Source organism: Crotalus tigris, unplaced genomic scaffold (assembly GCF_016545835.1).
Source record: "Crotalus tigris isolate CLP2741 ecotype Arizona unplaced genomic scaffold, ASM1654583v1 scf7180000018371.15429387391:27106975, whole genome shotgun sequence".
Classification (NCBI taxonomy): Eukaryota; Metazoa; Chordata; class Lepidosauria; order Squamata; family Viperidae; genus Crotalus; species Crotalus tigris.
In genome coordinates, this window is record NW_024096970.1 from 3,247,079 (window position 1) to 3,263,724 (window position 16,646).

The 16,646-nt window shown below is 38.3% G+C and overlaps 1 protein-coding gene across 1 annotated transcript in view; it reads right to left on the reverse strand.

The window, feature by feature from the left end:
* OSTM1 (osteoclastogenesis associated transmembrane protein 1) overlaps nt 1–16,646 on the reverse strand; it is a 68,014-nt gene that overhangs the window by 19,918 nt on the left and 31,450 nt on the right. Inside the window, exons 4-6 of the mRNA XM_039351943.1 lie at nt 12,592–12,644; nt 2,707–3,114; nt 501–615 (exon numbers count right to left, since the gene is read on the reverse strand). Of these exons, the coding sequence (XP_039207877.1) occupies nt 501–615; nt 2,707–3,114; nt 12,592–12,644 (576 nt within the window). The remainder of the gene's footprint in view (nt 1–500; nt 616–2,706; nt 3,115–12,591; nt 12,645–16,646) is intronic.

Below are 16,646 nucleotides of genomic sequence, written 5' to 3' on the forward strand. Positions count from 1 at the left end.
GAAAATGCCATCAAAAGAAACACAGGCCTTTCAGACTTGTCATATAAGCATGGTGGATTGCCCTGTTCTCAGTTCACCTGCACCCCTTCACCTGGTACATTCTTCACATCTCATTTCAGAAATAAGATATTTATTATACTTTAGTTTTGCTACAATGTTTGGTTGATTTTAGCTTAGTATGTTGTGTATAGCCAGCTGTTGTGAATTATAAACTATTCTGTATGTGTTCTATGGGCTCAAATCAATAAATCGCAAACAATCCATGGCATAAGTCTATGAACCCAATCAGGATCTGTAGAAACTGAGAATAATGAATAAGCAATTATTTAGCTCTGGAAATCATCTTTCTTATATTAAAACTAATGCCAGAGAAGAAGTGTGCATATTGATATGTGATGTATTACCCCTGTATATAGCTTTAAAAAAATAGAAAAATATATTCTTTTATTCATATTGAATATTCAAACATACACAAGAATGCAGACAAAAAGAATACATACTTGCACAATTAGCTTTTATCCATGTATCATTAAAAAACTTGTTCACAAGTGCAACCATCTGTAGCCTGTCTGACATCAAGAGACTTTGGGCACAACGGTTACTCTTAGTAGTATTCTGAAAGGAGAAAATACACATATAGAAATAGTTTGTTAGCAGTTCCAACAATCAAGAATATATTAGCTATTCTGTGGTACTGTAAGATTGCATTTTAAAGCTACAAACCAATACAGAATAGCTTTCAGCAGGGGAAGGCCCCACTGAGTTAGAAATAATTATTTCTGAATAAATACAGTATTGCAGTGTAGTTCACTTGTACATATAAAAACAATGTTATCTTCCTAATAAAATTGGGACATACATGTGTTATCCAAACAAACGGCATTAAAGATTTAAATTACTCAGGAACTGAAACAGCTCTCTCAAGGGAATTTCTGTGCTAGTCCATCAGTTGCTGAGAACATCTTTTAAGTCTCTCCACTGGATATCTTTGTCTTCAGATATATAAATGACAAGCTGGGAGATCATTTATTTTAGTGGTGAATCCCTAACTCTTTATAGTGTCTCCTTTGACAATGGTCACCAGATATCTACATTCTTGTAACTTGGATATCAAATCCACACATTTTGCAAATATTTTAGTGATTTTTTTATAAACAATTAAAAAAATGTTCGGGGAATATATTCTACTGATGCAAATATTCTGAGGTAAAATTCATCACTGCCTTAGTAGTAGCCCCCTCTTTCAAATGCATTCTTTCATATATTCCCCAAGCAATTCCCAAATTTGTTTTATAAAGTCCCCTCATCCCAGAGCAGATCCGTAAGTGGAACAGAAGTTAAGCCATCCTTAATTAAGAAAAGCATTTGCATCAATTTAATTAACTCTTTTCACAGGCTGCAACATAAGAGAACATTCCATTCCAATCATTCTTCCAGATTTTCTATTTTTGTGATTTTAACATGGGAAAAATCATATGATAGACTGCATCACTTCTATCTTTTTCTAGCAACAATACATTATCTTAAATTCTTCCTGATGCAAAGCAGTAATTGCTACATTCAAATGTAATTTAAAGTGACAATGTGATTTTTTTTTTCAGATTCAGTCATGCCTTTAGGTCAGCTGATTTTTCTTATTTCTATTTTTTCAGAATTTATAAACACCAAACTGTATACCATGCATGATGATCCATGAAGGATTCAGTAATTAAGTTGTTTGTGCCTACCTGAGATTTGTAAGCCAAGGAATAAATATGTGGATAGCTCATTGCAAACCCTATGACTATTTTATATGAATATGGAAAATGGCAAATTCTAAGTTTACCTATAGTAACTATCCTTTCATTCTCCCAGTGACTTATATGCTTATATGGGCACAGGGCTTTTTGGCATAAGGAAGAGGCTGGCCATTGGTCTCCTCTAATGCTCACATCCAATTACTAAGCAGGCCCAATACTGTTCATCAGCCAACATCAGCCAGATGCTGTCACTTGAAGAGGGAAAAAAAAAACCTCTTGACTCCCCAAGCCTCTATCTGCCAACCTGACCACTACTCAGATATTTTATCAAAAAATAAACCCAACTAATTCGTCTTGCTGCAAAGTATGTCATTCATCTCATGGAGACACTTATGAGCAATCCCACTGACAAGGAAAACAAAATATAATTTGCATCCCAGAAAGAACCTCTCTACTCTAAGATAGGATATATATGATTACTGTAGTTCCTACTTGTTTCATGAGTTCCCTCTTCTATCAGTCACAAAAAGCAGACTCCCAAGTTTTTATTCCACAGATATAAGAAGAGGAGCCTCCCCCCAAGATAAAGATGTTCCACCACCACAATTTTGAAAAACCCGTGTTTTTAGACAAAGCATGCTTGTATTATCCCAAGCCCTGAAAATTCCAAGAGAATTTTAAGGGTAGCCTCCAAAACAAACAAATCAAATTATAATTTCCAAAAGACTCCCATATTTCTCTGTGGCAGCTGCAACTGGCCCTGCGGCCCCTTAGACATTCGATGCAACTGCAACCCACAAAAATACCAATGTTATACAATGCACCAACAAGAATCTTTATGGCTTCAACAGAAGTACTTGCCAGACAGAACTGGGACAGCTTTGATGGAGCAACTAACTGTTCCGGTAACAAAAACAGGAACGGATCTAACGCTGACCCCAATGTTTAAGGAACCCGATCCACGCACCTCGATGTTGTTGAACTGCTGCATGACTTCCCCGAATTGGTGATAGCAGTTTTGGCAGAGCGTCACAGGCCGGGCGCTCTGTATTAAGCAGCCAGCCAATCTTAGGCTGCTGTTGACGAAGGCATTCAAGAGCTCCTTGCACTCTGGATCCAGCTGCGGCTCCTGCAAAACCCTTAAGAATCCCGATTCAAGCGACGGCAGATCCTCCAGGTCCAAGGGCCAAGCGCGGTGTCGGCCTCCCAAAACTATTTCTTCCAAACCACTTTGCAGTAACAAACGTCGGCCAGGAAGAAGGCTCTCCTCGGCACATAGGCCCAACAAGACGCCGGGCAGCAGTAGCAGTAAAAAGTGACCGAGCCCATAGCTGCCACCGCGGGCGAGGAAGATGACAAAGAAACCGACCGCTTCCTAGTTCCGCGGCTGCCACGGACGGAGGGACGCGATCACGTGCGGCCGAAGAACTACAGCATTAGGCGGTCGGGAACTGGGTCCAGCGCGGCGTTTCATTGGCTCCTGAGGATTTGACGTTCTAGGAGCGGGGATGTCACCCGCCCGATTATGGGGGCGGAGTCTACCTACCAACCGATTTTGTTGGTGCTGGCTCGCGCCGGTGTTTTCAAACTGGGGTTTATGCAACAAATCAGTCGCAGCGCGTGGATTTTTTTAATTTCTTTTTTACTTTTAGTACATAAAAATGCCATCAGTTATCCATTAAATGAATGTAAACTTCGAGGTGCATATTATTGCTTATTCTTCAGTTAATGTCATGCGTGTTTTGGAATATTTAGTTAGAAATAAATCCCACGGTTGGAAGTTTACATTGAGCGTGATAAATGCTGGTTTGGATCGGATATATAACCTCCTCTATGGCTGGTTTAATCGGGATTTATTGTCTGATTTTTCTGAGCCATAAATCAATGACTGGATGTGAACAACACATACTAAAACAAGTCGTAGGGTGAACTCAGTCACACCAGATAGATTTTACGCTAAACCATTCTTTGTTCAACCACTGCTGAACTCAAAAAAACATACTAATCCATAACCAAATAAACCATGTTCTATTTTAATGCAACATATGAATACAAACACACAATGCTAAGAATGTCTATATTTGCATAACATGCTTACATTATTCAGACATAATTTACTCAATCCAATTTTTGGGATTTCCATATACACTGAACTATAAACTGATGATTAAGCTGGTTTCTCACAACTCCTTAGACCAGCGGTCTAATTTTAATTTTAGACTAAAATTTGGTGACTAGTATGTGATTCAAAAGTGAGACTTTAAATGGGTTCCTACTGTAAGTGAAGTGGATTGTGAATTATTTTAAGGGATTAGGGAAATTAGGAAACTCTGAGAAATTATAGGTAGTCCTCAATTTACAACATTTCGCTTAGTGACCAAAGTTACAACGGCACTGAAAAAAGTGACATGTCCATTTTTTGCACTTATCACCATTGCAGCAATGCCATGGGTATGTGATTTATATTCGAATGCTTGACAATTGAATCATATTTATGATGGTTGCAGTCTCCTGGGGTCATGTGATCACTTTTTGCAACCTTTTGACAAGCAATGTCAATGGGGAAACCAGATTTATTTAACAGCCATGTTACTAATTTAACAACTGCAGTGATTCCCTTAACAAACATGGCAAGAAAAGTCGTAAAATGGGACAAAACTCACTTAACTAATTTCTCATTTAGCAACATAAATTTTGGGCGTAAGCTGAGGACTGCCTGTACATTAATTTTAAATGGTGAAGCCAAATGTCGGGAGCTGAATTCAAACTCAGTACTAAACTAGGAATGTTTGTGTGTGAGAGAGATTCATAGTAGCCTGCTTTACATATTTCATCTAAGTCAAAATTATATAAATAACATCATTGCTTAATACAGCAAAGTGAACTTACCTGATGTATACATATAAGAATATTGTGTAAGGGAAACGCAAGGGAACAAGAAAAGACAATTAAAATAAAATAAAAAGTAAATGTAATACAGTTGTTTTCTACCTATTGGAATTTTAAAAAAGAATAAGGTTTATTGTAGAAAGGTTGGGCTAAAACGGCAGTCCCCAATTCCCGGGCATGTGAGTGCACACTGGCCCGATGCTCACGGGGCCCAATTCCTCTCAACCAGCTGGGCTGGCAAGCCACAAAGGTTGGGGACCGCTGAGCTAAAAGTCAACATCTTCAAATGCCTTGCAGATGTTTCCAAAAAACAAAATACTGACATTTCATTTATTTATGGGAATCTTTGTTCAATATTTTGCCAACTATAAAAACAGTTGCATCTCTGATGCAAATTTGCCAAATACCATTACAAAATCCCTTTAGATTTTTAACAATTCTGTTCTTGCTATGCAGAGAAGTTAATTGATTTATTTAATTTTTTAAAAAATGATAAGAGATAACACCAGAGATGTCAAAGCAAAATATTTTAGAGCTATATTTCATCCACTTGGAATAGAAGGCTTTTGATTATTACCTATTCCATACAAGCTATCTGCACTGTAAGTTTTTTTAATATTTTTTTTCAAATTTATCCAATTTATCCTATTTCAGAAATAAAGCTGATATCAGTTAGTTAATAATTTGTTATTTTCTCATTCTATTGACCAACTCTTCATTGAGTCCTCTGTGCATCATGCATAGAGGATCTGTACCAGTGAGGTTTTACTGTAATTTTTTTATAACTGAGAACACACAGCTATACATTTCCACTGTACACATTCTATTACAAAATACCTACTTTCCTCCAAGTTCCTTTCTATTGTTGCAGGACAGAAATCTATGAATCAAACTTGAGCACCTTGGAGCAGCTGCACTTAGAGATCAGGACCAAGATGGACAAGTTCAGTAACTAATGTAAGTGCAGCATAAAGTAATAGATTTTATTGGATTTCTGTTAACAGTCTTCATTCACATATATATTCCTTCTTAGATGCATAACCCAGTAGGTTACTCAGCCACTAATCTGGGACTTGGAGATGTCATGCAATGAGGTGGATGATCTGGGTCAGAAGTCCTTTAGTGAGCTTTGTGATTCCATCCTCATAGTATTTTTGTTATGGTTTCCTGTAGACAGCATGAAGTGTTCACAAATTTTGCCTCCCAGTATATACTTCCTCTTTCAATGGAAAATTATGCTAATTACAAACATACTCACCTAGACTATTTCTGTTATTCATCAATCTTTGAGTATTGGTTTTCTACTATTGCTAAGTAGTTCTGATCTTCCAAATGATCACACAGAGATCACTAGGGCTTTTTTTGTGTGGTTCTCAGGCAGTTGATTACATCAACTGTCAGAATACTTGCATCTTAAGGAAATTTATATGTCTGTCTGGTTCAAAACTGAAAAGAGTTTTCATCTTCTTTTCACAGGTTGCTTTTTGCTTTCCATTAAAAAGAGAGAGAAGTGAGAAAAGGGAAGGCATAGGAGAATATTGGAAACTGAGCAGTTGGGTTTCAACCAGTAATTTTCAAATAGTTCCCACTGTGGAAAGAAAAATCTTCATCAGGGTCCAGCCCAAGCCAGGAATAAACAAAATGGAGATTGCTTTAGAAAGAAGGTTGTAGTTTACTGAAGAGCAGAACTACAAGACATGAGGCTCTGGAGCAGTTGAGCACACGTTGCTGGGAGTGGTGGGTTTTTATACCTTCTTGGGCTTTTGTGTTTGGAGTTGTTCCTATAGCTCTGGTGGATAAGAGAGAAATACATTGGATTAAAGCCCTCTCTAAGCAGAGTCAGCATGTTGCCCCCAACAATCTAGGTTCTCATTTTAATGACCTCAGAAAGATGGAAGACTGAGGCAACCCTGAGCAGGTGAGAATCAAACTCCTGGAAATGAGCTGAATTAGCCTGCAACACTGCATTCTAACCACTGCACCACCATGGCTCCTGGTGATACATGATAGATTAGCAAATACACACAATGAGAATGACAGGATCACAAATGAATGCTATGTCTGATAATGAGTTGGCACATCTTTGCTCACTGAAGAATTCTTTCTGTTGATCTCTTTGTCCCAGGGGATAACTTTCCATTGCCCTTGATTTTGCAGCAGTAGGATGTAATTCAAACTCCTTTGACAAAATCTTTCTTCACAACTGCAAAGTAGTTCCTATATTTATGGTCCCATCACCATTCCAATTTTTCATAGGATGTTTCAATACCAGCTGGACAGATAAAGAAAATCACATGGGAGCTGTGACACCTTTAGTTTTCAATGTTTCTTTGACTGTCCTTACCATCAGCTTCCAAAGTAATGGGAGCTGCTTTCTTAACACCGCAGCCAAGTATACCTCCTGGGCAAATTTGTCTCTTTGTCTCATGGGTTGGTTTCTCTGTCTCATGAACTCTTCTTAGAAAAGGTAGCAGTTATTTTTTATGGTAAAGTATGAGCTCAGTCCTCAGTTTTTGTTGTGACTAGTGTTGAGCCTGACACATCAGTAAGTTTTCCAGTTGTTGCTCTTGAAATCTTGCCCTTTTTAAAGTCTTCCTGAAGCCAACAATCTTCTGTTTTCATTGTGTGCCAAAGCTACCCACATGTTAGTCCCGCCCTTCTGTCTGCAATATTCTCAGGAAGAATTAGCATAGTTTCATCCAATTCTGCTAAAAAACAGAATAATTGGCACTGACATTGATTTTCCATTTAGTAAAACTTTAGAAAAGGATGCAAATATTTGGATCTAAATGTAGCACAATCAGAACAGGATACCAAGTTCATGCTGTCTCTTTTTCCTAGGTTAAGGCATGTTTCAAGCATTTTTGCTGGGCACATCCATATTTTATCATAAAAAGCTGGGTGTATTTATATGACCAACATCTTATCTGCTTAAAAGCATGTGATTGTTATGAACTGCATCTTTTCTAATATACTTACTTCCATGACTATGGAAGTAAAATGGTAGATGAGCCCATAGCACTGTTTTCAAAAATAACTCAGAAATATGTTTCTGAACATAAATTATTATTTAAAACTGTGCTGTTTAAACTTACATTGGTCAAAGACTAGTATTCTTTTTTACTTTCAGGAGTCAGTCATAATCTCACATTCCTTTAATCCTTTTTCCAACACTATTTTTAGTCTGTTTGGAAGGATCATTTCAATCTATTGTCCCAAAAGATACTGAATATAACCATTTTCTTTCATTTTGTAGGGAACAGCACAATTATGGTTTAATTAGAACTATATGAGTAAAGAAACTGGGAACTTCTCAGTATCCTCAGAAATGACATACCGGTAGCTCTAAATTGCTCAGATGTAAAATCTTCTTTAATATAAACTTATTTCAAGAAGAATCTTTTCAAAATGGTATGATCGCTTATTATATCTGAACTTGTTCCTTGTTATGGTTTCACCAACAGAAAAAGCCTTTTATTTTTTCCTAAAAAAATAAAAAGCCAACAGGTGCAGTAAAAAGGCATTATCATTGTGTATAGCTTACAAAAAACATTATATGTAAATATTTCAAAGAAAAATGCAGCTTTTATTGAGGACTTTTTCATTATAAATAGGAAAAAAGCAATTTCCCCTTCTTCAAATATGATACTTCATTTCAAATATTTTAGTTCTGTAGCATTTGTATACTATCCAAAATAAGTTGGTAGTCATATCTAAATCTGCCATTTTGTTTTTGCAAACAACTACATTTTGTTCTCTGCCTTAAATTGTAACAATAATGTATGCTAGTTAGATATTGTTGAATAGCTGTTTAAGAAAGGACTAAGTGACAGATAACTGGGGATGTGATGACTCAGCAGTTAAAGACACTGACCATGTCAGTTGGAAAGCTGACAGACCGGGTTCGAGACCCAAGTGCCACGTGACGGGGTGAGCTCCTGTTGCTTGCCCCAGCTCGTGCCAACCTAGCAGTTTGAAAGCATGCAAATGTGAGTAAATAAATAGGTACCACTTTGGTGGGAAGGAAACAATGTTCCATGCACCTTGACATATAGTCATGCTGACCATGCACCTTGACATATAGTCACATGACCACAGAAGCATCTTTGGTCAATGCTGGCTCCCTCGGCTAAGAAACAGAGATGAGTATGCCTCCTAGAATCGGACTCAACTGGATAGGGAAAACCTTTACCTTTAAGTGACAGATGATCCTCCAGTTGTTACTGGACTGCAATTTCTATCTCAGTGTCATATTAGCCAGAGTGGATGGGAGTTGAAATTCAAAAATATTTAGTGGGCTGAATATTGCTTGTTTCGATTGTAGAAGATGGAAATTCATACAAGAACTTAGTACTACCACCTAAAAGGCTACATATTGCCCATACTTTTTTTAACTCATTCCCATTAAAGAAACATAATTTGGGTTACCATTACAAGATCTGAGCTATAAAACCTGGATGACCATTACATGGAAACAAAGAGAATGTTAATACTGTGCTGCCCTCCAGTGGGCGTCCAGATTTTTGTAGCCCTACTTTGGACTCTACAGAGTAAAGAACCTCTGTTCCCCTTTATATGATTATCTATTGCAAAAATGAGAAAATGCTGTGACTTTACATGGATTGTATTGGTTTATGCAGTTTTAAAATTAAATTAAATTCAGTGTTTCTGAAAGTTTGTGTTTGAAAAAGCCAGTGGGAAGAACATCTAGAATCTCTAATTAAAATGAACAATTGACAGTGCTGAATAAATTAATTGCAAACTACAGATGAGGTTTGCATGAAATCAGCTTCTTTGCATGAGGATAATTTCTTTATCTATTAACAGTTAAAATTCAACGAGACTTTACATGGAATAGGGTTAGATGCAAGTGACTGCATATCATAGCGCAGTGATGGTGAAACTTTTAGAGACCCAGTGCCCAAACTGCAACCCAAAACCCACTTATTTATCAACGGGTGCCGGGTGGGCGTGGCTGCGGTGGTCATGGCAGACTGGGTGGGTGGGGCCAGGGTGGTGGGGGCCAGTCCCTCACCATTTCCGGGGCACGGCATGCGTGCCCACAAAGAGGGCTCTGAGTGCCACCTCTGGCACACGTGCCACAGGTTCATTACCACTGTCATAGCGCATCTGAATCAAGATATGGTGGTGTAACAAAATAAAATAACAGTGTGATAAAAATACAGGCAAGCCCAAATTTATGCTGAAGGAAATTGTCCAAGTCCTGGATAAAAAGCAAACATTTATGGTTGTCAAACTGTATTAACAATAAAGAAAACATTAACTATGGTGATTACCTTGTCCCAGTGGAGATAGCTCCTTGCCTGTAAAAGTGATCTAAGTCAAAAAGAGAAAATTAGGTTGCACTTTGGAGGAGGTACAGCCTAGCACAGACATGTCAAACACAAGGCCTGGGGGCCGGATGCGGCCCACGAAGTGGTTTCATGTGGCCCGCAAAGCCATCCTGGAAACAGTGAGTGAACGGCCCCCACTGCCTTGGCTCTGGCCCAGGCCAGCCAGGAGCCAATGTACAATTTTGAGGTGGCCATCTATGCTGAAATACATTCAGTCTTAGCTCCACAAGGCCGTCTGGAAACAACGAGGAACCAGAGCCTGCCACGTCAGTCCCGCCCCCTGGGTGCATACTGAGGAGGTGTCACCCTTTGTGAGAAATGAAGAAATGGACCATGCCTTGGCGCTTGCCCCGGTCCCACCCCCTTCTGCCAGAGACCCTCAGATCTATCCCACTCCTGCCCAGGCCCCCACAGGCACACGAACAATGTAGAGCTGGCCATGCCCACTGAGTAGGCCACACTCACTCCATCCACGCCCATCCAGTAGGCCGCACCTACCCTGGTGTTGGAGTTATTGGATGTGAAAACCAACACCTGGCCACACACACCTGCCCCCCCCCCGAGGGCAACCGCAATGCTGATGCGGCCTTCAATGAAATTGAATTTGACACCCCTGGCCTAGCAGCAACAATAATCAAGATCCTGTGGCATTATAGTCCTGGGTTGAGGTTTCTTTAGGGTTTCCTAAGTGAAGACAAACATTTTCTGTTTGGTTAACTGACTGTAGAATACTCATTCTGCTCTACCTGAACAATCTAGAAATGGATGTAATAGAAAAAATAAACCCAACAAACAAAATAGAGATTGTAGCCCTTCCTTCCCCACCCTCTCCATCTTTTAGATATTACCAGGGTCAGTCCCAGTTCCTCTCTTTGCCTAATTCCCTCAGGCCCAAATTAACCCAGCCAAAACTCACCTGAAATCCCATCTAAACCAAATAATCAAAGCATCCTCATCAGCTCACAGTACAATCAAAGGACAAAACTTATAGGAAAACTGCAGTATACAGAAACCAGAACTTTGTATTCTCCTCTCCATCAGCTGATTATCTCAACATTCCATCTCCTTTACAACAAATTTACTCAGCTCTGCTGCTTCTTGAAAGGCCCATTTTGCCTAACTAACCACTCTGCCCCCCCATCCCCTGCCCCGCCTGCCCGCAGAACCACTCACCGCTTCCAGGGCCCACTGCAGATCACCCATGCAGCCCAGGAGCGCTATGGCGACCACACCCTCTGCCTGCGCCCTGCAGCATCAACTGCATGATGGGCGTGAGGGCAGAGTCTTGTCTAAGCTGCCTGCCTGCCATGTCCTTGGCTGCGCTGCTCCGTGTGGGCCATGCTTGGGGGTGATTCTCCTTCAGAGGGGCTGCTGGAGAGGAGGAGGTCACTGGGAGAGGCAATGCTGGGGCAACGGCATGTGTGCCCACAGAGAGGGCTCTGAGTGCTGCTTCTGGCACCCGTGTCATAGGTTCGCCACCACTGGGATATGTCAATCACTTTCGTTTTAAGAGTTATTTTTGCAAAATATGTATGTTTTTTCTTAGCTGAGGGGGACATAGAAAAGTCTGTTAAAAATCTGCTTCACTAAAGATCTGAGATACTCAAACTCTCTTAATTGTTTATAAAATCAAAGAAGGAACTGATCTTCTTATAATTTCTAATTCCATACAGAAGACAATATGCTTGGCACATGGCAGGAGCATTTGAAAGGAAGGATAAAGTTACTTTTCTCTTTTTCTACTCTTAAGAAACCATCTAATCCATCTGAAAAAGTTAGCATTGGTAGAACACAGCTATAAAATGTAACACAAGAGATTTCAGGAGTAAAAAGGAAAAATATCCTAATGCCAGTTTAATCTGAAAGTCAATTTCAGCATTATACTCTATGGCAGAAATGTGAATAGACCACTTTCTATTTTAAAAAATTAAAATAGATTTAATTCTAACAATTCATCAGAAGACTGTTATATATGCAGTGTATACAATAATGCATATATGTGAGAGTGAAAAATCCTGGAGCTGTCAGTGTGTTTTGTTTTGGGTGGTTTCTTTTAAATAGACTATTATAATATAGTACCTATCTTGAACATCTGTTTTGCTATAGTACACAAAGAGAATATAGCAGGAAAAAAAACTCTTGTGCATTCATTCTGTAATTAGTTCACATGCCTGCAAACTCAGATTTCCAGAGAATTCTGCAGTCCTGTAAGGCTTCATTCCAATTTTAGCTAACCAGCTGGAAAGTCCTATCTGTCTCTCTTTTTAAAACTCTTCCCAAAAATTCTTCTCTGGCCTTCCTTTACCTCTGAAGACCTGGGCCAAATTTTTGTCTTCAGAAGGTCATAAGGAATTTACATGAGAATTATAGTTTTAGGATTAAATGGATATAGAGCAGTTTTGTGAAAGTTCCTAGCTATTAATCCACAATTAGCAAGATGGACAAAGGCACATGATCACGGGCAGCTGTCACACAGCATGTTTAGACTGATTATTAAATTAATCCGTTTTCTGGATTTGCCCAATGCAATAGGCTGCAGACTAAATAGGCTGAATTTGTGTGACATTCTAGAACTCCAAAAAATCCAAGGATAATGCAAATCATTTTACCATGAAATAGGAACCATAAGGATCCACTTGATCTTTACTTGATTTGGTTAAACCTGATGTGCAAATACAGCCAAGTTATATCACAACCTCCCAATTGGATTTTAATTGCTATAATCTGTCATCCTTAGTGCCATTGATTAGGTCATATGAAAGTTGTATTGAAACTCATCTGAACCGCTGTATTCTAAAATAACACAGCTTTCTGGGTGCCTTACTTCTTATAACAAAAGTACCATGCTTCTAATGCACTGAGCAAAAAACATTTTAGCCTTGTAAATTTATTCAAACTTGACTTTCAATTGATTAACTTAGAGTAACTCTCACTAATCAAATCTTTATTCTTTATTAAGGTTGCCCAGAGAGACAATTTGATCTGGTAGTTTTAAAGCATCAGGCTAGAAATGGAAGACTCTGAATTCTACTCGCATCTTAAGCACAAAGCCAGCTGGATGGTGTGGGCCAGTCACCCTTTCTCAGCCCTAGGAAGGAGGCAATGGCAAACTGCTTCCAAAAACCTAGTCAAGGAAACAGCAGGGGACTTGCCCAGGTAGTTGCCAAAAGTGAAAAACTGATTCAAAGGCACACACACAAAGAAGGGATGCATAGTTAAATTATTGCCTGCATTCTTAAGATATTTCAGAATCTTTTGTTCTAGGTTCTCTGGGCCTTGGGAAAGGAAAAAACAAAATCCTTACCATTTAATATTCCTGTTGGGGGGGTTTAAGGGAGAAGACTCTGGGCATCCAAGGCTGGGAACTCCAAAGTAGACAGACACTTTTCATGAATCCATTATTTTGGTAGGTTTTTTTTTTTTAAATTCCTCCAATAAGAAAATCCTTGTCCTCTTCTCTATGTACAGTACTTCAGTGTTTCTTCGGGTTCTTAGATTCCATATCAAAGATGGGAAACAAACAAAAAAGAATGTTGAGATGTGAATCTGACAACATTTAACTTTTATACTACCTGTACTTTTGGGATCATTTTCAAATACATTCTCTTGTCCAATTCTTTGCAAGAATCCAACTGAGAAGTTACCAGGATATCAATATAACCAGACCATGTCCATTTAAGAATAGGTAATAGAGACTACATATAAAGGCACTTTGAGCCCCTAATGACACATTGCATACAGAAGAACACCCTCCTGTTTACTAGTATTTTGGTGAGACTGAGACTCTCTTCAAAACTCAGGTAACATCCTTCTGAACATGAGGACTATTCCCTGATTAGGTCATTTATTACGTTAGCATTCAGCTGTAGAGTAGAGCCTGTAATCCTGCCCACTCCATAGAGCTCACAGAAATTCAACTGTTAACTATAAAACAGTAAATAATTAGATTTACAAATGACTGCTGAGAGTGTATTTCAATTTTATGACAATTTCCTCTCCTCCCTCTCAACACATATACATACACACTCCAATATTATTGCTGGGAGAATTATTTTTAGGTGATAATCCTGAGACTTTTCGTTAGAAGTCTTTACCCTAACTTCCCAAAAGATTAATATTTATAAGATTTGGCATTAGTCTATATACTGGCTTTATTCATAATTTGCAGCATAATTACAGTTTAGCATAATATATGTAATCAAATTACTCATAAAATTCTTTTTTAAAAAAACTAGGTCTTATCCAGGAAGAGAATAGTCCATTTTGATTTATTACAAGGCAATCCTGTATCTATTCACAAGTAATGCCCATTTAATTCCCAGAAAGGCCTTCATTTTATTTTTTCCTTTTGTGAATCATCTCCAGAAAACAATAGGTTGCTTTTGTTATCTGTGTCTTTTTTTTTTCTTTCTTCCAAACATGAAAACTATCCAAGGAATATATGCCCTTAATTGAGATAAGATTATCCATTTCCATTTTTTTCCACCAGAGGTCGACTTTCTCTTTTGTACCACAGTGGCATAAGGGCTTTAATACATTAGATAAACTCACTCTGTATGTGTTACCCACATAGTCTGCCTTATTCTCACACACACCCCAAAAAAGCTCCAATTAGAGGAAATTATTTGGTATTCGATTTTATGAATTACACAAAGTTCAAATCTTAATTATTAGAAAACAACATTTATAACATCAGGAACAGCATTCTTTTACATTTTTGAAGCCCCAAGGTTTGTGTTTGTGGTTGGCTGAGGCAGAGTAGTTGGGTTAGATCTTTCTTTCTTTCTTTCTTTCTTTCTTTCTTTCTTTCTTTCTTTCTTTCTTTCTTTCTTTCTTTCGTTCTTTCTATCTGGATGGTCCCAAACTACGAAAAACTTCTGAAGGTGTGTTTTACAGAAAGGTTTTCCTAATTTGGACTTTATATGATGAAAAACAAAAAAGAGGAGCATTTGATTGAATTAATTGGTTAATGAATGGAAAATTATACATGAAAAATGCTGCTTGGTAGTAACTTGCAAGATGGTGATAAAATTTTGATCTAATTGGATTGCTGTTGGAATTAACATGGAAGGATTTTTATTGTTCAGAATTGTCCCTTTGGAGGGAGAATTCCAAAAGAGCCTTCATGATTGAAAAAAAGCTTCAACAATTTTCTACAAGGACAAAACAGGAATTCCACTTGCTTGCTTTGTTCTCTAAAAAGTGAGAACACCCTAAAACACACTTTAAGTAATCTCAAAAATTGTTTAACTGAAGACCATATTTGCCAGCACCAAGGAAAGTGACGACTTTGAACATTTCTTACGCACTTGAGTATAATCTTGTACCAACTGGACTGCACTGAATGCCATAAGACATCTGAGTCCCCATGTATAGGAGTGCACTTTTTAGCAAGGAGGCCAGATTGTTAGTAAGTTGTTTGATCCAACTCTCCTTCTTTCTAAATAAAAACATATAAATTCCAGGATCTTTTTAACAAAGAATCTTTTCATTAAATGTCACCTCATTCTTTTTCTGAGATTTAGCTAATTACACAGGAACGTTTTGGCATCTCATCTATGGTTTTTGGGAAAGATGGTTTGCTTTTAAAGCTGTCGTCTTAAATACATTTCCAAAATACAATGGGTAAGGCTCACTGACCGCAGTAGGACTTAGTTAAGGCTTAACCCGCTTAGATTTGTAAGCTCTACCAATGTGACTTTGGTGACAAGGTCGGTCACTATCCAGCCCCTTGTTTTGACCAACTCCTATTTAGAATTGGCTGAGGCCTTTGTTCTTAATTTCATCCTTTCTCCCAGGACCAGCAGTGGAGATTTTTTTTTTAAATATATTATTTTCACAGAGACGACATTAATTAAAAGAAATACATGATTAAAAAGTAATGAGTTGAATAAAAATTATCTCCGCTCATTTTCTGATTATGTTAATTGTTAAAAACCCTTCAATCACGCCGTTGCAGTCAATGGGTTTTAATGCGAAATTAGTGGGCTCTTGATAACTTCCAGTCCAGAATAATTCTGGCAGTTTAGTCATGATTCCTAATAACGAGGATGTTGCTAGGAGGAGAGAGTTCTACATGATTTGGCTACATTAAGCCTTTCGTATCCCTCCTCCCCCACATTCAAGAGGGCCGTGCTCAGCCGCACAACTTTCTGCCTATTGTTAAGCAGTCAGGATGAGCAAGCTGCAATGCTACCGAAATTGCTAAAGAGTTGCAACGATGCGAGTTAGTTTCTTGCAGCAAAATCTGATAAGTTTTATAGCTTGCTGTCATGAAAAGTTCTTACCAAACCAGGAATGCACCGCAACAGAACTTCTTCAGCATGATCTTACATGTTTCTTTGGGAGTCAATCATATTAACTTCAATTATACCCCCTTCCCTGGCAAATGAACATAGGAGTTTGATTTCAGACCTTTTGGTATAAAGATCCTTGTGTTTTATATTAATTATAGCACTTAAAATATATTTGTCTCTTCTGCATATGTTTGCTTGCTTCGCTGTTAGAATACTCAGCCAAAACACAAAATGTGGGGACTGATTGACATAAGAAAATCTGCATTTAATGTAGATTTTGTCTTGTTGTACTGTAATTTGAAGTGGGTGGGGAACGGTGTATTTTAGTTTTCACGAGGTTTTTTTTTTTTTACAATACCATAACTTTT